The sequence below is a fragment of the Carlito syrichta genome, unplaced genomic scaffold (assembly GCF_000164805.1).
Source record: "Carlito syrichta isolate Samal-C Ts95f unplaced genomic scaffold, Tarsius_syrichta-2.0.1 Scaffold305686, whole genome shotgun sequence".
NCBI classification, from domain to species: Eukaryota; Metazoa; Chordata; class Mammalia; order Primates; family Tarsiidae; genus Carlito; species Carlito syrichta.
The window spans coordinates 20,474-41,394 of NW_007249782.1; the positions used below are offsets into that span (position 1 = coordinate 20,474).

The 20,921-nt window shown below is 42.0% G+C and overlaps 1 protein-coding gene across 3 annotated transcripts in view; it reads left to right on the forward strand.

Moving 5' to 3' along the window:
- Positions 1 to 20,921, forward strand: part of SLC25A16 (solute carrier family 25 member 16) — a 51,355-nt gene that overhangs the window by 6,988 nt on the left and 23,446 nt on the right. For 2 of the 3 annotated variants that reach the window (XM_008062287.2, XM_021714603.1), the window contains exons 2-4: positions 1,116 to 1,208; positions 9,365 to 9,498; positions 11,914 to 11,977. In XM_008062287.2, coding sequence (XP_008060478.1) covers positions 1,116 to 1,208; positions 9,365 to 9,498; positions 11,914 to 11,977 — 291 coding nt within the window. The remainder of the gene's footprint in view (positions 1 to 1,115; positions 1,209 to 9,364; positions 9,499 to 11,913; positions 11,978 to 20,921) is intronic. The other variant, XM_008062286.2, reaches the window with a different exon arrangement.

A 20,921-nucleotide genomic window follows, 5' to 3' on the forward strand; every position in this document is an offset into this window, starting at 1 on the left:
GTTCCCGGCCCCCGCAGCCTCGATCCTTCCGCCTCAAACTTCCACGTAGCTGGAACTACAGGTGCGTGCTACCACGCCCGGCTAATTTTTTTTTTTGATTTGTTGTCGAGATGAGGTCTCACCAAGTTGCCCAGGCGGGTCACAAACCTGCAGGCTCAGGCAATCCACTCACCTCGACCTCCCAAAGTGCTGGGATTACAGGCTGAGCCACCGAGCCCGACCAATAACTCATTTTATCAGATGCTTACTACATGTAAGGTATTGTAGAAAAGTGTTTCTATCATTGTTTTACAAGCATGCCAAGCTAGTCCTGCTGGCCTGGACTCTGACCTATGCTAAAGCTCACTTTATTCTGCTTTCATCTACACCTCTGCCCAGTGGCACATAATAGGGATCAAATACATATTTGCTGAATGTATAAATGAATGATGGACTTTGTGGGTAAAAGTTGGTTGTTTAATGAAAAAATTATCCAGAAAAAGACGTGGTTACTAAAATGGAACCTTATAGTTGGGTACGTATTTTCAAGTGTCTGTTTCCATAACCCCGTTTTAGCAGGATTCCAAGTGTTCATCAGGTATTATGAGGTGATTTACTCTCAATAAACTCATTTTTAAGTTTGACATGCTCAATTATTAAATTACAGGGAATGATACAGGGACACGTTATCAGCATATTCCTGCTGCTGAGTAGTTCTACCCATGGAGACCAACTTAGAAATCAGAGGACTTACTGGGTGAACAAATAATAATTTCCATCTGGTAAGAAATGGTATAAATTAGCCGGCCTTGGTGGCTCAGCCTGTAATCCCGTGCCTTTGGGAGGCTGAGGTCAGTGGATTGCCTGAGACTGCAGGGTCAAGACCCGCCTGGGCAACTTGGCGAGACCTCATCTCTACAATAAATCAAAATGAGCTGGGTGTGGTAGCAGGCGACTGTAGTTCCAGCTACTTGGAAGGCTGAGGCGAGAGGATCGCTGGAGCCCAGCAGGTCGAGGCTGCGGTGACCGGGAGCGGCCACTGCACTCCAGTCTGGGCGACAGAGTGAGACACCGACTCAAAAAAAAAAAAAAGAAACGATATACAATTTTTTCCTGATCTTTCAATTTTTTTTTAGGTATTGCAGGATGCTGTGCCAAAACAACAGTTGCTCCGCTGGATAGAGTAAAAGTTTTACTACAAGCTCACAATCACCATTACAAACATTTAGGTGAGTTAATAGATGCTAAAGATAAAAATGAATGAAAATATTATCTGTTGGCTTGGTTTCCAGTTGTGAATTATAGTGGAAAGAGGGCACAAAAGGGAGTTCAAGTTTTCGGGCAAATTTTGTAAGGGGGCCAGGCTCGGTGGCTCAGGTTGTAATCCCGCGCCTTTGGGAGGCTGAGGAGAGTGGATTGCCTGAGCCAGTGGGTTTGAGACCCGCCTGGGCAGGCGAGACCTCATCTCTACAATAAATCAAAAAATTAGCCGGGCGTGGGAGCGCGCGCCTGTAGTTCAAGCTACTTGGAAAGCTGAGGTGGAAGGATCGCTGGAGCCCAGCAGGTCAAGGCCACGGTGGCCGGGAGTGGCCAATGTACTCCAGTCTGGGTGACAGAGTGAAACGCCAACTCAAAAAAAAAAAAAAAAAATCAAGAACATAGTTGTTCCTTACAAACATGAAAATCAGCCACTTGAGATGGACAGTCTGATAATTTATCATTGGTAGGAATAAATTTTTTACAGTCTTTTTGAAGGACATTTTGGCAGTATGCATAAAAGTCTTGAAAAGTACATACTCTTTGACCTTGCAATTCTAGTTCTAAGAAGTTATTCTTTTTTTTTGAGTTGGAGTCTCACTCTGTCGCCCAGACTGGAGTGCAGTGGCTCAGGCAATCCACTGACCTCAGCCTCCCAAAGGTGTGGGATTACAGGCTGAGCCACTGAGCTCGGCTTAAATATTGTTATTCTATAAACTTTAAATTTTTTTTTTTACTTTTTTTTTTTTTTTTTGAGTTGGAGTCTCACTCTGTTGCCCAGACTGGAGTGCAGTGGCCGCTCCCAGCCACCACAGCCTCGACCTGCTGGGCTCCGGTGTTCCTTCCGCCTCAGCCTTCCAAGTAGCTGGAACTACAGGCACGCGCTCCCACACCCGGCTAATTTTCTTTTGATTTATTGTAGAGATGAGGTCTCGCCAAGTTGCCCAGGCGGGTCTCGAACCCGCGGGCTCAGGCAGTGCACTCACCTCAGCCTCCCAAGGCGCGGGATTATAGGCTGAGCTACCCAGCCCGGCTTATTCTTACACATTTAAACCTCTGTCATCTTCAAAGGAATTGCTATTTGATGCAGTACATCTATTGGGACACTTTTTCCACTGCTCAAAGCAGTTTTGATCGCCTTAGTTTTGATGCCTTTTAGTACTTCTGCCATTGTTTGTTTCACCTCTTTCATGTCAACAAAAAGTTTCCCCCTTTTCTTTTTGGTGAGAAAGCAGGAATTTATTAAATCAGAAGAGCTCCCACATGGGAGGGGCCCCGAAAGAGGGTTGCCCAAAACATTTCCCTTTGAGGACTGTTTTCACCGGTGGAAACAAAAGTCATTCGGGCAAGATCCGGTGAATAGGGAGGGTGGGGCAGGTGGGTCATACCAGTTTTGATCGAAAACTGCTGAACACTCAGCGTGGTGTTGGGCAGATTGTTCAGGTAAATCACCCATCACGACATGGGCAAATTTGCTGAAAGAATCTCAAAAAAAAAAAAAAAAAAATTTACTGAAGCCGAGCGCAGCTTCTCACATTAGCTGGTACACTGATGCTGTTGGGTTCTTGGAACACTAACCTAGTGGGGGAAAGCCTGAACTACAAAGACTTTGCCTCCCGAAAATAAAATGCTATTGTTTTTTCTTTTTTCTTTCAGTTTTTTTTTTTTAAATTATAAAGATGTGGAGTACAATTCAGGGTTAGGTATACAATATTGTTTTTTCAGTCCCCCCTTGCAGGGATCAAAGCATTATTTATATTATTAAAAAGAAAAACCCTAAACAACGTAAAATATTCAATAATAGGGAATTCACAAAATAAGTTTTAGTTTATTTATATTATAGTCTATTTTATAATCATAAAAATTGGTATCTGCTGCAAAAAAATTATAAAAGAATATTAATTAACTGGAAACAATATTCATAATACTTTATTTTTTAATTTTTTTATTTTTTTTTGAGTCGGAGTCTCACTCTGTCGCCCAGACTGGAGTGCATTGGCTGCTCCTGGCCACTGCAGCCTCGACTTGCTGGGCTCCGGCCATCCTTCTGCCTCAGCCCTCCAAGTAGCTGGAACTACAGGCGTGCACTACCACGCCTGGCTAGTTATTGATTTATTGTAGAGATGAGGTCTCACCAAGTTGCCCAGGTGGGTCTCGAACCCGCGGGCTCAGGCAGTCCACTCACCTTAGCCTCCCAAGGCGGGGGATTACAGGCTGAGCCACCGAGCCCGGCTCATAATACTTTAGATGAAGAATATTACAAAATAATTTATTCATATTGCATTTTATATAAATACACATTTTTTTAGACAAAAGACTGGAAGGATAAATATTAACAGTAAGTGGTTAGTTTTGAGTGGTGGGGTTATAGAAGATATTTTTCCTCTTAGCTCATTTGTAAAGCATGTTGAACATATTACTTTTTCAACCAGGGGATGGGGAAAGATTTAAAAGTAAAAAACATTAATGTGGACAGAGACCAGGAAAAAAATTAGGTTGGGGTCACTAACTCATAGTACTCCATTGCTTTACAGTTTCATGCTTCAGTAGATAGAAACCACATATGCTGTGTATGATCTGTGTAGCATGGTATACAGAAAGATGTTTAACAGGGTGAATAAGAATCAATTATTTTTCCAATTAAGTTGTTAGGATGAAATTAACTAGCTCATTTTCTTGTCAGTATTTTTAAAGTTACGGAAGTCTGTACTTGAAAGAAAAAAATTGAAAGAAAAAAAATTACAACCATCTCTGAATTTTATGTCCTCACACAATGTATTGCTCATGTATAGAAAGAATCAGACCTTTGACCTTATTGAGAGATGACAAAAAACTGGAACGGAAGAAAATTATTTTCCTTTGTTGTCTAAATTGAGGGCAAAAATGACATGAATTATATTACCCAATATCTTGGGTGTTTTGCAATGCCCCAGCATATGAATGTCTGAACAGAATGGTTTTATTCCTTTAACCTTCTCCCCATGCTGATGTATGTTGTTTTGTTTCCTGACTTGTAATCATTAGATTACATATTCACAGTAGATTTCACGCTCCACAGGGCTGCATGCCACGGGTTACCCTGTACCCCACAAGGCATACAGAATTTGAAGTAGATTTCCTGGAGCGCAACAATGAACTCCTGGAGCACTATTTGGAGTATTGTGTATCTTTAAAATATACATGCCAAAAAAAACTCCTTATTGGCGTCTTTAAATTTTATTTTTAAAATGTTTTAAAGTGTTTTATTCTAGTACCTCCTTTATATGTATAAAATAGTTTTTAAATTTTTTATTTTTATTTATTTATTTTTTTGCATTGGAGTCTCACTCTGTCGCCCAGACTGGATTGCAGTGGCCGCTCCCGGCCACCGCAGCCTCGACCTGCTGGGCTCCGGCGATCATTCCGTGTCAGCCTTCCAAGTAGCCAGAACTACAGGTGCGCGCTACCACGCCCGGCTAATTTTTTATTTATTGTAGAGATGAGGTCTCGCCAGGTTGCCCAGGTGGGTCTCGAACTGGCGGGCTCAGGCAATCCACTCACCTCAGTCTCCCAAAGGCGCAGGATTACAGAGTAAGCCACCGAGCCCGGCTTTTTTTTTTTTTAATACATGGTTTTTTGTAGCCAAAGTTATAACGATATACTTTCAAACAAGCCTATCACTTCTCCCTTAGCTCATTTTTAAAAATGTGACATTATTTCTGAGGCATCAAAAGCTACTTGAATTTAATTTTATTATTTATTTATTTATTTATTTTTTGAGTTGGAGTCTCACTCTGTTGCCCAGACTGGAGTGCAGTGGCCGCTCCCGGCCACCGCAGCCTCGACCTGCTGGGCTCCGGCGATCCTTCCGCCTCAACCTTCCAAGTAGCTGGAATTACAGGCACGCACTACCAATGCCCGGCTGATTTTTTGATTTATTGTAGAGATGAGGTCTCGCTGCCTAGGCGGGTCTTGAACCCGCGGGCTCAGGCAATCCACTCACCTCAGCCTCCCAAAGGCACGGGATTGCAGGCTGAGCCACCGAGCTTGGCACTACTTGAATTTTAAATCAAAATTATTTTTGCCAAATGAAAAGGAAGAAATATATTTAAAATTTCTTCTTCCTGGCCTGACACAGTGGCTCACTTCCTTAATTCTGGCACTTTGGGAAGCCATGAAAGGAGGATCACTTGAGGGCAGTAGTTTGAGACCAACCTAAACAAAATAGTGAGACCCCTGTCTCTATAAAATAAAAAAATTTAAAAATTTTCTTTTTCCAATTTGCAATGTCAGTGTCAGAAACTTTTTCCTGTAATATATTGACAATCTTTGACCTCTATTTAGCTTTCTCCAGTCAAATGTGGTCTAAAAACAGTAAATCACAATAGGATTCTTTTAAAATGTTTACTTTAATTTTATTGCTTTTGCATTTTATTTTTTAATTTATTTTTAAAATTATATTTTCACAAGATATATAATAAAAAGTATAAAAGCAAAACATCTTCCTCCCTTCCTTGTTGCTTCCTTGGAAATTAAGCGTTTTATAATTTTCTTTCAATTCTTTCCAGAGCTAATGCATACATATGTAAGCATATACTTATATTTTACCAAATATTAGTAGGTCCTGACATTGATGTAACCTACAACAGACCTACCTTCTAATCTAGCTTGATAAAATAAGTAAAGATACAGAGGTAGATTTAAATAACATACAAGCTTGATGTAACAGATTCAATAGGGATCTTTCCCGGGCTCGGTGGCTCAGCCTGTAATTCCTTTGGGAGGCTGAGGTGAGTGGATTGCCTGAACCCGCGGGTTCAAGACCCACCTGAGCAGCTTGGAGAGACCTCATCTCTACAATAAATAAAAAATTAGCTGGGTGTGGTAGCGCGTGCCTGTTGTTCCAGCTACTTGGAAGCCTGAGGCGGAAGGATCATCGGAGCCCAGCAGGTCGAGGCTGCGGTGGCCGGGAGCGGCCACTGCACTCCAGTCTGGGTGACAGAGTGAGACTCCAACTCAAAAAAAAAAAAAACAACAAAAAAACAAAGTGGGCAAAAGATATGAATAGACAGTTCTGAAAGAAGATGTATGAGCAGCCAACAGATACATGAAAAAATGCTCAGCCTCACTAGTCATCATGAAATGCAAATTAAAACCACACTGCAATACCACCTAACTCCGGTCAGGATGACTATCATCAATAACAAAAAACAACAGATGCTAGAGAGGATGTGGTGAAAAGGGAACATTTCTACACTGTTGGTGGGAGTGTAAGCTAGTATAACTTCTGTGGAAAATAGTGTGGTGATTGCCAGAAGATCTAAAAAGACCTTCCATATGACCCTGCAATCCCCCTACTGGGAATATACCCAGAAGAACTCAAAATCAATCTATAAAAAAGATGCCTGCACAAATATGTTTATCGCAGCATTGTTCACAGTAACAAGAACATGGAACCAACCATGCTGCCCATCAAAAAAGGACTGGATAAAAAAAATGTGGTACATATACACGATGGAATATTACGCAGCCATAACGAAGACCAAAATCATGAACTTCACAGCAACCTGGAGGAATTAGAGTCTATAATACTGAGTGATCTTTCACAGAAACAAAGAACTAAGTGTCATGTTCTCACTCATAAATGGACTTTGAACAATTATTGTAATACTATAAGAGAATGACTGACAGTAGTGGGAAACTGCCGGGAGGGGGACAGGGATGAAGGATCGGCAGTAGTGGGAATCTGCCTGGGGCGGGGGGGCACACCTCATTAACAAGGGTACCTGCAAAATGAACATTTGTATACCTAATCCTGAATTATACCCCACATCTTTAAAATAAAAATAAATAAATAAAAGATAAAAAATAAAAAAAGAACAGGGCTTTGGAAATAAACATCATTAGTATCGTTGAAACTGCCTCTATACTTCTACCTTACCATCAGCCTTCCTGTCCCTAACAGGTAGCCATTGTTCTAAATGTGATTACCCTTTAATTGTTATAAACACTTTTGAATCAAATTAAACAGGGCTTAACCTTTGTTTCCTCTTCCAGCAAGAGGCAGTCTTTAATAGAATTATTGTTAATTGAATGTTAGTGTATTTAGATAGCTGCTTATTACTAAATGCTTTTTGGGATTTGTCTTTTTCTTGGATGTTAAGTACCTACAATTTTAATACTGAGAAGGGCTGAAAAGATTATTTGCAATCTAAAATTTGAAATGAGCCAAGTGATTTCCTTTTAGAGTTGATCAAATTTCTGCTTGAAAAATTTGAAGGGGAACTTGAATTTAAATAGTTGAGTAATGGAAGTAGTGATGTGTTTATGAGAAGTCTGTATACTGCTAGTAGGATCAGTGACTAAGAGTAATAAACATATCAATGTATATTGATCAAAATTCAGACCTTTGTTTATCATTATTCCTTTTTAAAGTGTCCTAATTATGAAATGTGTCCCTACATTTAAACAGTTTTAATAAGTAGTCTTGTTTTGTTTTGTTTGAGTCAGGGTCTCACTCTGTTGCCCAGACTGGAATACAGTGGCACAATCATGGCTCACTACAGCCTTGACCTCCTGGGTTCAGGTGATCCTTCTACCTCAGCCTCCCAAGTAGCTGGGACTACAGGCAGGCTCAACTATATTGGGATTATTTTTGACTTTTTTTTTTTTTTGAGTTGGAGTCTCACTCTATCACCTAGGCTGGAGTACAGTAGCATGCTCACGGCCACTGCAACCTCAACCTGCTGAGCTCAGGTGATCCTTACAAGTAGCTGGAACTACAGGCACATGCCACCATGCCCGACTAATTTTTAGATTTATTGTAGAGATGAGGTCTTGCCAAGTTGCCCAGGCTGGTCTCGAACCCATGGGCTCAGGCAGTCCTTTCACCTCAGCCTTCCAAAGTGCTGTGATTATAGCCGTGAGTCACCGTGCCTGGCCTAATTTTTGACTTTTTGTAGAGATGAGGTCTCACTATGTTGCCTAGGCTGGTCTTGAATTCCTGGACCCAAGCAATCCTCCTGCCTTGGCCTCCCAAAATGCTGGGATTACAGGCATAAACCACTGTCCCTGGTCTAGGTAGTCTTTTTGTTTGGTTGTTTCATTTAGCAGCTTCCTTATGTAAACAACACATATGGGTCTGACTTAGTCTGCGAAACCTTCCTTCATCCTTCCAGATAGAGCAGATTACCTTCAGTGCAATACCTGGACCCTGAATATATTTCTGCTGTTAATAGTTTTTAGATTGACATAGTGCAATATAATTTGCTATAATTATATATATGATTTGCCATAATTTGTAGCTGTTCTGGCTACCATAGGTTTAATTTTTTTTTTTTAAGTTGGAGTCTCACTCTGTCACCCAGACTGGAGTGCAGTGGTACGCTCCTGGCCACTGCAGCCTCGACCTGCGTTCCGGCATTCCTTCTGCTTCAGCCTTCCAAGTAGCTGGAACTGCAGGCACGCACTACCATGCCCGGCTAATTTTTTGATTTATTGTAGAGATGAGGTCTCGCCAAGTTGCCCAGGCGGGTCTTGAACCTGCGGACTCAGGCAATCCACTCACCTTGGCCTCCCAAAGCGCTGGGATTACAGGCTGAGCCACCGAGCCTGGCTAGGTTTAATATTTTTATATGAGGTGTATTTATATAATTTTGATATATGATGTATTTTTTTGTTTTGTTTTTTGAGTTGGAGTCTCACTCTGTCGCCCAGACTGGAGTGCAGTGGCTGCTCCCAGCCACCGCAGCCTCGACCTGCTGGGCTCCAGCAATCCTTCCACCTCAGCCTTCCAAGTAGCCGGAATTACAGGCACGCGCTACTACGCCCGGCTGATTTTTTGATTTATTGTAGAGATGAGGTCTTGCTGCCCAGGCGGGTCTTGAACCCACGGGCTCAGGCAATCCACTCACCTCAGCTTCCCAAAGGCGCGGGATTACAGGTTGAGCCACCGAGCCCGGCGATATATGATGTATTTTAAGTAAGTTTAACTGTTCAATAGAAATTTCTGTTTGCATAATTCCTCAAGCAAAATTATATATGTATGATGGCATAGTAATCTTTATCTATGATTGTCATGAAAATTTGGTTGTAGATACCTTTCTCTGTTTTAATAGTATTTTTTTTCTAAAATTCTTTCTAAAACTAGGAGTATTTTCTGCATTGCGTGCTGTTCCTCAAAAGGAAGGATACCTTGGATTGTATAAAGGAAATGGTGCAATGATGATTCGAATCTTTCCCTATGGTGCAATCCAGTTTATGGCATTTGAGCAATATAAAACGGTAGGTGAACTTTCATCTTTTTTCTTTTGTGTCCTTGTATATCTTGCTTACTTGACCAGTGATTGCTTTGGACTTTAAAGTTACTTTTATTTAAGTTACTTTTGATGACTGGATAACATAATGCCTTTTGTAAGGAGTAAGACTTGTGATAGTTGGGATTTTTAAAATATAAGTTGGTTTTGGAGTGACCTATTCCAGAATTGTTAGTAATTTCTGAGTAGACTTTTAAATTTTTTTTATTTTTTAGAGATAGGAGTCTTGCTATTATTGCCCAGGCTGGTCTTGAATTTTTGGTCTTAAGTGATCTTTCTGTTTTGGCCTCCCAAAGTTCTGTATATAGATGTGAGCCTAGCTAATTCTTTTTTTGATTTATTTTTGAGTTGGTATCTCACTGTCACCCAGGCTAGAGTACAGTGGCACTCTCACGGCCACCACAACCTCTACTTGCTGGACTCGAGCAATTCTTCTGTTCCAGCATTCCATGTAGCTGGAACCACAGGCATGTGCCTCCACACCTGACTAATTTTTTGATTATTGTAGAGACGAGGTCTCGCCAATTTCCCCAGGCTGGTCTTGAAACCCCCAGGCACAGGCAGTCCTCTCACCTCTACCTCCCAAAGTGCTGGGGTTACAGGTGTGAGCCATCGTGCCTGGCTTGGCCAAATTCTTTATGTTCATACATGGAGAAAAAAAGCCAGGCCATTTTTCAAGAAGATAATAATAAATCCATAAAATATTAAGAGCTTTTTTCTAATTTTTGAATTTTATTTATTTTGTGGAGATACCCCTTGCTCTGTTGCCCACGTTGGAGTGCAGTGGCACAATCATGGCTCACCATAGCCTTGACATTTTGGGCTCAGGTGATCCTTCCATCTCAGCCTCCCAAGTAGCTGGGACAACAGGTGCATGTCATCTCACCCAGCTAATTTTTTTTTTGAGTCAGTCTTACTCTGTTGCTTTTTTCAAGAAGGCTGGAGTGTAGTGGAATGCTCACGGCCATGGCAGCCTCGACCTGCTGGGCTCAGACGATTCTTCCACTTCAGCCATCCCAGTAGCTGTAACTACAGGCATGTACCACCACATCCAGCTATTTTTTTTTTTTTTTGAGGTGGAATCTCTCTCTATTGCCCAGGCTGGAGTGCAGTGGCACACTCACAGCCACCTCAGCATCGACCTGTTGGGCTCTGGTGATCCTTCCACCTCAGTCTTCCAAATAGGCGGATTTACAGGTGTGCACTACCACGCCGGGCTAATTTTTGATGTATTGTAGAGATGAGGTCTTGCCAAGTTGCCTGGCTGGTCTCGAACCTCTGGGTTCAGGCAATCTACTAGCCTTGGCCTCCCAAAATGCTGGGATTACAGGTGTGAGTCACTGTGCCCAGCTGCCTAGCTAATTTTTTGACTTTTTGTAGAGACAAGGTCTCACCTGGGGCTTCTCTCAAACTCTTGAGCTCAAGCAATTCTTCCACCTCAGCCTCCCAGAGTACTGGGATTATAGGCATGAGCCACCGTGCCTGGCCTTGGATTTTCTTTTTTAAATAAAATAGTGAAACTGTATTGTGAAAGTCTGTTCTGGAGTAAGTTAATAACTTGTCCTGTGGTACTCATTGATTCAGTTTCTCTTCTCTGGCTTAGTGAAAGTTCATCTCCTCAAACATTATCTTAACACAGAAAGGGGTGTCTTAGAATGAAAAGTAAGCAGTAGAGAAGAGAACATTCTAAACTAATCAGTCAGTTAGAATTGCGGCTCTCAGTATATCAATACTTTTTGTCTATAGTAGCACTTTTTGAAAATAGTAGCATTTTATTCCTACCACCCTCATTTGCACTTTAAGGTTATGGGCCTTTATATGTAATATTACATATTTAGCAATTCTGAGCTATATTGCCTCTAAAAAAAGGGCAAGAAATTAAAGCAGATGCTTCAGAGGAAGTATCTCCTTCTGATGAGATGTAACACTGCCAAACTTTATAATTGTGCTCAATAGCCGGGCTTGGTGGCTCAGCCTGTAATCTCATGCTTTGGGAGACTGAGGTGAGTGGATTGCCTGAGCCCGCGGGTTCGAGACCTGCCTGGGCAACTTGGCAAGATCTCATCTCTACAATAAATCAAAAAATTAGCCAGGCGTGGTAGTGTGCGCCTGTAGTTCCAGCTACTTGGAAGGCTGAGGCGGAAGGATTGCTGGAGCCCAGCAGGTTGAGGCTGCAGTGGCTGGAAGCGTGCCACTGCACTCCAGTCTGGGCGACAGAGTGAAACTCCAACTCAGAAAAAAATTGTGCTCATTTCATTCACATTTATTACTAATTTTCTTTTTCTAATCCTATAACTCTTTTGAAATAAGTCTTCATTATTAAATATTGAAATGGGCTGCATTTAAAAAATATCTCATTTAATTCAGTGCTTTTGGTTTCTAGTTAATTACTACAAAGCTGGGAATTTCGGGTCATGTGCACAGATTAATGGCTGGATCCATGGCAGGTAAGAGGAGTTAGGTATATTTTATTTCTGTTAAATTAATTTTATATTAATATACTTAATTTGGTTTAGATAATTTGTGTGACATTGATTAGGTAGCACACATTTGTTAGCAGAAAGCTATACTCAGTTATATAAGAAATCATTAATAACCCAACTCAAAAAAGAGTATTTTACAGTAAGGAATAGTCTAAGTGTATCACTATGTGAAAAGAAGGTATTCCCTTTCAATTCTTTTTTTTTTTTGAGTTGGAGTCTCACTCTGTCACCCAGATTGGAGTGCAGTGACCGGGAGCGGCCACTGCAGCCTCGACTTGCTGGGCTCTGGCGATCCTTCCACCTCAGCCTTCCAAGTAGCTGGAACTATAAGCGCACGCTACCACACCCGGCTCATTTTTTTGATTTATTGTAGAGATGAGGTCTCATCAAGTTGCCCAGGTGGGTCTCGAACCCGCGGGCTCAGGCAATCCACTCACCTCAGCCTCCCAAAGCGCGGGATTACAGGCTGGGCCACTGAGCCCGCTTCCCTTTCAATTCTACTTTTAAAAATGTATCTGTTTTCTCTTCTAAAAATTTAAAAAATTATAATGACTATAACAATACCTTCTTCCTAGACATGGAAATAGTTCCATTCCTGAGACACAGTCATGATTGGCAGTTTCTTTTTTTGTTTTTTGTTTTGAGTTGGAGTCTCAGTCTGTCATGCAGTGACATGCTCACAGTTCACTGCAGCCTTGACTTGCTGGGCTCAGGTGATCCTTTCACCTCAGCCTCCAAATAGCTGGAATTACAGGTACGCGCTACCACACCTGGCCAATGTTTTGATTTACTGTAGAGATGAGGTCTCACCAAGTTGCCCAGGCTGGTCTTAGACCTCTGCCTCAGCCTCCTGAAGTACTGGGATTATAGGTGTGAGCTACAGCACCTGGCCTGTTTTTCTAATATTATTCTATGGAAGGAGGATCTTGTTATCTTAAGACGTTTTTCTATATTAGCACATAGTAGATCTGCCTTTTTTCTTTTTAGAGCTGTGTTGTATTCTAAGGTATGAATATAGCTTGATTTATTTAATCTGGTCCCCTACTGATTGTCATTTGGGATATTTTCTTTCTTTCTTTCTTTGTTTTTTTTTTTTTTTGAGTTGGAGTCTTACTCTCTGGCCCAGGCTGGAGGGTAGTGGCATGCTCATGGACACTGACCACAGCCTTGATCTGCTGTGCTCAGGTGATCCTTCTGCCTCAACCTTCCAAGTAGCTGGAACTACAGGCATGCACTGCCATGCCCGGCTAATTTTTTGATTTATTATAGAGGTGAAGTCTCGCCAAGTTGCCCAGGCTGGTCTTGAATGTGGACTCAGGCAGTCCTCTCACCTCGGCCTCCCAAAGTGCTGGGATTACAGGCTTGAGCCACTGTGCCTGGCCATATAAGATTTATTTCATATCTATATTTCTGACTTTCTCCAACAGAGGTACTTTATCTGATTGTAGCATTGAGAACACTGTAGTGCTGTCATTTGTTTATTCTGCTTGCCAGTCTGGATCTATGGTTCCTTCTAAGTAGAAGGCAAATTTTATTCATTCTTCTATGCCTGGATCCTATCTGTGGCCTCTTTTATAGGCACTAATCCCATACTTAAGGACTGTGTTCTAACCACCTCCTGAAGGTCCCACCACTTATTACTGTTGCATTGGGGATTAGGTTTTAATATATAAATTTTTGAAGGACACAAACATTCAGACTGTAGCCCAACTGGTATAGAAATATTTCCATATTTTGACCAGACATGGTGGCTCACGCCTATAATCTCAGCACTTTGGGAGGTCAAGGTGATAGGATTGTCTGAGTCAGGAGTTCAAGATCAGCCTGGGTAAGGTGAGACTTCAGCTCTACAATAAATCAGGAAAAGTTAGCCGGGCATGGTGGCTCATGCCTATAGTTCCAGCTACTTGAAAGACTGAGGCAGAAGGATCGCCTGAGCCCAGCAGGTCATCTGATTATTATGTACAAAATCATAAATTTTAATATTTAGAAACATTAAAATGTCTCTTCTGTAAACTGAGGGTAATCATAGCACTTTCCTCATACTTTTGTTCTGTGGACTGCATGTCAAGTGTCAAAGATTACAAGAGCTATGTCTGTGTATGGCACACAGCAAGTAATCATACTTGTTAGCTACTGTTACTCACCAGTACCATCATGCCAGTGTGAAATACAGAAATTTTTTTTTTTTTTTTTTTGAGTAGGAGTCTCACTCTGTCACCCAGGCTATAGCGCAGTGGCACACTCACGGCCACCGCAGCCTTGACCTGCTGGGCTCTGGCTATCCTTCCACCTCAGCCTTTCAAACAGCTGGAACTATAGGTGTGTGCTACCACGCCTGGCTTATTTTTTTATTTATTGTAGAGATGAGGTCTCACCAAGTTGCTCATGCTGGTCTTGAGCCCCCAGGCTTACCTTGGCCTCCCAAAGTACTGGGATTACAGGCTGAGCCACTGAGCCTGGCCCCAAATTTGATTTTTTTTTGGATTGGAAAATGTAGTTTATTTAGAAAGTAAATATGAGAGAGAGAGAGAGAGAGAAAGAGAGGAGATTCATCTCTCCAACATAGGAGAGGGGGCCAAAGCTTAGGAAAACAGGGCCTGGCCATGATCAGAGAACACATGACCAGACCACAGCATAGCAAAGCAATGGCCAGAAAGTAAATGAGAGAGAGACAGAGAGAGAGAGAGAGAGAGAGAGAGAGAGAGAGAGAGAGAGAGAGAGAGAGAGAGAGAGAGAGAGAGAGAGAGAGGAGAGAGAGGAGAGAGAAGAAATTCACCTTCCCAAGGTAGAAGAGGGGCTAAAGCTAAAAAAACATGGTGGCCACAGCTTAAAGAACACATGGCCAGACCATAGCTTAACAGAGCAATGACCCCCAAATTTGATTTTTAAAGACAAAAGCTTTTAAAAATTCTAGCTATTACAGTTAAGGCTAGTGCTACCGCTATCTAATATTTCTATTTTTATTACCATGTTGAAGTACTTACAATTTATATTTTGTTCCTATGATTTAAAGAGTTGAAATGAATGTTCTGATTAGTTTTATTTCTGTCTGGTATCTTTGCTTCTATACTTTTGGTGGCCTCTAAATGTAACTTTGGAAATTTTATATTTGCCAAAGTAAAAAGTGGTGCTTTTTGTGATTATTCCAATAGAGCTTATTTTAAAGCTACTTTTTAACTTTAAGCTTTCCTTCATCTTACAACTACAATCCAGTACGTGCCGAATCTCAGTTGACCAGAAAAAGGAAAATTGTAGACTGAGAATCAAGGTTTGTATATTTAAGGAAGGCCTTCTCCTTTCTTTCCTTATGTATGTTTCAATTGTCTGAAATCCATCTAGCTCTTCCAGTTTCCATGGAACTAAGGGTGATAAGATAAATAAAAGAAAAAAAAAGCCATAAGTGATGAGCTGAGCTTTGATTGCTGGCTTTTCTGGTCTACTCCTGCTTGGTGTTCTGGTCCAAAGTTGGGTGGTTGAGTAGACAGCATCCATGCTGGGATACTGGCTGGCTGCTATTACTTACCTGCCCTTTGACCAAAGACAGATTATCCATAACCTCTGCAACTCACTTACGTGTTTGCTAAAGTGGAGTTTGTCTGTATTGCAGTTGTTCTGAGTAAAGAATTGCTATGAAAACATTCTGAAAGATTTGAAATTTTCCATCAATATGAGGGAATGTTATTAAACTTTGCATGTCAGAGAGTGGTTGCATGCACTTAAACTAGCCACCTGAATTCTTTATTCTTTTTGTCTCATTTGTAACATAGTGAAAATTCTAGTTGTAATAGAAGTGATAGTCAAAATATTTAACAACTGCTATAGCAAAAGCAGTAGTCAATCCAGCAGAGGCTGGACATGAGCCACCAGAATGACTGTATGGTTTGAATATTAAAATAGGATACTTACTATACTTTGTGGATCTCAAAGACACTTGGAAGCACCTCTACCAAAAACTTTTCTTTTCTTTTTTTTTAATGAATTTATTTTTATTTTTATTTTTTTTGAGTTGGAGTCTCACTCTGTCGCCCAGATTGGAGTGCAGTGGCTGCTCCCGGCCACCGCAGCCTCGACCTGCTGGGCTCTGGCGATCCTTCCGCCTCAGCCTTCCAAGTAGCTGGAGCTACAGGCGTGCGCTACCACGCCCAGCTAATTTTTGATTTATTGTATAGTTGAGGTCTCGCCAAGTTGCCCAGGTGGGTCTCGAACCTGCGGGCTCAGGCAATCCACTCACCTCAGCCTCCCAAAGGCGTGGGATTATAGGCTGATCCACCGAGCCCGGCCCAAAAACTTTTATATTTAAAAGGAACTCTCCTGGGCGCAGTGGCTCACCTCTCTACTCCTAGCACTTGGGGAGACGGAGGCGAGAGAATTGCCTGAGCCTGGGGTTCGAGACCAGCATGGGCAACTAGGCAAGCCCTTGTGTCTACGATAAATCAAAAAATTAGCCTGGCTTGGTGGTACGTACCTGTAGTTCTAGCTACTTGGAAGGCTGAGGCGGAATGATCACCTGAACCCAGCAGGTAGATGCTGTGTTGGCCACGAGCATTCCACTGTAATCCAGCCTGGCCTACAGAGTGAGACTCTGACTTAAAAAAAAAAAAAAGGGAAATATATCCCCCTCGAGCTCTGATCCACAATTCAAAAACAACAAGCTTCATACATATTTGGAAAAATCCTCTTCTGAGCTGTTCGTCCAACTCTTGAATTTTTAAAAATCATAACTTAAGTAAGTTCTAATAATAGAATTTGAGTTTTTATTTGCTTTTCAGGTTTTTTTTTTGAGTCAGAGTCTCACTCTGTCGCCTAGGTTGGACACCACAGCTTCGACTTACTGGGCTCAGGCGATCCTTCCATCTCAGCCTTCCAAGTAACTGGAACTACAGGCATGTGTCACCATGCCCAGCTAATTTTTTTTTTAATTTATTGTAGGGACAAGGTCTCACCAAGTTGCCCAGACTGGTCTTGAACCCATGAGCTCTGGCAATCCTCTCATCTAGACCTCCCAAAGTACGGGGATTATAGGTGTGAGCCTCGGCACCTGGCTCATTTTAAATTTTTCATAAAGGGTTCTTGCTATATTGCCCAGGTTGGTCTAGAACTCCTGGCCTCAAGTGATCCTCTTGCCTCCCAAAGCGTGGGACTACAGGCTGAGCCATTGAGCCGACTAGTTCTTTTTTAAAGAAGTGCTTTGAGCCGGGTTTAGTGTCTCACGCCTATAATCCCAGCACTTTGGGAGGCAAAGGCAAGAGGATTTCCTGAGCCCAGGTGTTTGAGACCAACCTGGGCAACTTGATGAGACCTTGTCTCTAAAATAAATCATAATTACCCATGTGTGATGGTGCACACCTGTAGTTCCAGCTACTTGGAAGGCTGAGGCAGAAGGATTGCCTGAGCCAAGCAGGTCGAGGCTGCAAGCAGTGTGCCACTGCACTCCAGCCTGGGCAATAGGGTGAGACTCCTACTCCAAAAAATGAAAAAAATACAACTGCTTTATAGCTGGGCAAGATGGCATGCTCCTGTAGTCCTTGCTGCTTGGAAAACTGAGGTGGGAAGATCTCTTGAGGCCAGGAGTTTGAGGCTATATTATATGATGGTCATGAATGTGAATAGCTAATGCACGCCAGTATGGACAACCCAGTGAGACCCCATCGCTATAAAAATAAAGTAAAATAAGATAAGATAAAAAGGCCTCCTTTGTGTTCATTTCTGGAACAGAATAAATAATTCATATTCACCATACTTTCTGAGTATGGTCTCTAATATATTTGCTGGTTAAAGTGTGATGATAGGTTTTTCACAATTCTTGGGATTTTAGACTATAGAGATAATAAGAGGATGAGAACACAGGGAAAACACTCTCTTGCTTTGGATTCATCATAAGTCCTCAATTCCTTTTTTTTTTTTTGTTTTTGAGTTGTAGTCTCACTCTGTTGCCCAGACCAGAGTGCAATGGTATGCTCATGGCCACTGCAGCTGTGACCTGCTGGGCTCAGGTGATCCTTCTGCCTCAGCCTTCCAAGTAGCTGGAACCACAGGCATGCGTCACCATGCACGGCTAATTTTTTGATTTACTGTAGAGATGAGGTCTCACCAAGTTGTCTAGGCTGGTCCCAAGTCTGAGAGCTCAGGCAGTCCTCTCACCTTGGCCTCCCAACATGCTGGGATTATAGGCATGAGCCACTGCGCCCGGCCGATTCCTCAATTTTTGACGCAAGGGAGGGAAAGAGAAGAGTTTGCACATACACAAAAATTGAAAGCACATCTCAGCTTGATTGAGTCTCATTGCTTCCTGGTAGGTGAAGATTCTCTACTCTTTGTATTGGATTGTAGTTGTAAAATGGGGGAAGAGGAAAGCTATCACCACCACTATTTAAGGTAAGTAGTTTCTCACTTCACTTATTTGTTCTTGCAGGACTTTTTTGGCCTTCCTGTTAAGGAATACTAGGTAAAGTAGTAAGGATTGAAAAAAGAATTCCAATGGGAGACTGTAGCTTTATGATTGAAAATCCCAGTCATCCTCCCGAATGATTAGTGTGAATGTCAATCTGATTACAGCAGTCAAGTAGAATTCCCACTTTGTTGTATATTCCTCTCCAGCAATTCTCTGATTGTTCCCCTTTTTATTCAAACTCTTGAGCATTGATGTGCAGGAGAGAGATTGTGGGGAGGAGGATTTTGGTAAGAAGAGAAGACAGATGATTTGGTTCTCAAAGGAAAGGGTTGAAATGTTAATAGTTTAAAATAGAATAATTTGGGAAATTAATAGCTAACATATATATATAACATTTACTATGTACCAAGAATTATTTTAAGCATTTACATATATTAACTCATTTAGTCTTCATAAATCTGTAATTTGGTTGCCCACTTATTATGATACCCATTTTATAGATATCAAAATTGAAACCCAGGTTAAGTAACTTGATCAAGGTTATATAGCTCGTTAGTAGTAGAGTCTGATTTGAACCAAGGAGGTGAACTCTAGAATCCATACTCTTAACCTCCTTTGACTATTTTGACTGTAAGTCAAAAATAAAGAGATTTTCTTGTTGTGTTTTGAGTTGGAGTCTCACTTTGTTGCCCAGGCTGGAGTGCAGTGGCACGATCATGGTCCTGCACCCTCGACCTGCTGGGCGCAGGTGATCCTTCTGCCTCAGCCTTCCAAGTAGCTGGAATTACAGGCATGTGCGACCACACCTGGCTGATTTTTTTATTTATTGTAGAGATGAAGTCTTGCCAAGTTGCCTAGGCTGATCTCGAGTCTGTGGGCTCAGACATTCCTCTCACTTTAGCCTCCCAAAGTGCTGGGATTATAGGCGAGGGCACTGTGCCTGACCAATAAAGAGTTTAATAATAATAAAGTAGTAAAAAAATAAATTTGCTAAAATGAGTAAAGTTGTCAAACCAAGAATATAATGATAGTGCTTGTATACTTCACAGGCAGACTACACACATACTTAGACCCCTCCTACCCCAGCACAGCAGGGTCTCTAAGAATAAAGAGGAAAACGTTTTTTAAGGGGTGGACATTTGGTTTTTTTTTTTTTTTTTAAGTCTTGAAAGCCTGGTGCAGTGGCTCACGTCTGTTTTCCCAACTACTTGAGAGGCCTAGGTGGGAGGATCCTTTGAGCCTAGGAATTCAAGTCCAGCCTGGGCATCATAGTAAGACCCCCTCTCAAAATAATTAAAAATAAAAATGGGCCAGGTGCAGTGGCCCACACCCATAATCCCAGCATTTTGGGAGGCTGAAGAGAGAGGATTGCTTAAACTCGGAAGATCAAGAACAGCCTAGGCAACATAACGAAACTTCATTTCATTTATTTAATAATAAAAGAAAAGAAAACCAAAAAGAAGCAGTGATGTACTCATTGTGGGCAAATCAGACCTTAGATGAATATCCGTAAACTTACTTTAATTAGGTGTACAGTTAGGTTATGCCAGTTCCTTAGCTTTACTCATCATGGTCTTGCACCTTGTAAGCTAATGCCTCCTTTACCTTTACAAATTTTAGGTTATACTTGTTTTCTATCAATTTATCATTTTGACCACTATGTTAATTCACACAGTTATCTTCTGTTAAACCACTTCGAGCCAGTAAGAAAGCAACCAGAAAGCTTGGAATGTGGAAGAAGGAATTGAGAAACAAGTAGAGTCAGAGAGAACAAATGGGAGAGGCAAGACCAAAGCAATCCAGATTAAGACAAGAAAAAAAATATGAGAGCTGTAACAATTTACAGAAGTTATGAAAAGCTGGGTATCGTGGCTCATGCCTGTAATCCCAGCACTTTGGGAGGTAGAGCCCAGGGGTTCAAGATCAGTCGGGACAACTTGGCAACACCTTGTCTCTGCAATAAATCAAAAAGTTAGCCAGGTGTGGTAGCGTGCCTGAAGTTTCAGCTACTTAGGAGGCTGAGGTAGCAGGATCTCCTGAACCCCACAGGTTGAGACTGTGGTAGTTGTGATTGTACCACTGCACTCCAGCCTGGGCGACAGAGTGAGACTCTGACACAAAAAACAAAAACATGCCCGGGTGCGGTGGCTCAAGCCTGTAATCCCAGTACTTTCGGAGGCCAAGGCAAGAGGATTGCCTGAGCCTGAGGGTTCGAGACCAGCCTGGGCAACTTGGTGAGACCTCGTCTCTACAATAAATTACAAAAACTTACTGGGTGTGGTGGCATGCCTCTGTAGTTGCAGCTACTTGGAAGGCTGAGGCGGAAGGAACACCTGAGCCCAATGGGTCGAGGCTGCAGTGTCCGTGAGGGTGCCACTGCACTCCAGCCTGGGAGACAGAGACTCCAATTAAAAAAAAAAGCCGGGCTCAGTGGCTCAGCCTGTAATCCCGCGCCTTTGGGATGCCGAGGTGAGTGGATTGCCTGAGCCCGCGGGTTCGAGACCTGCCTGGGCA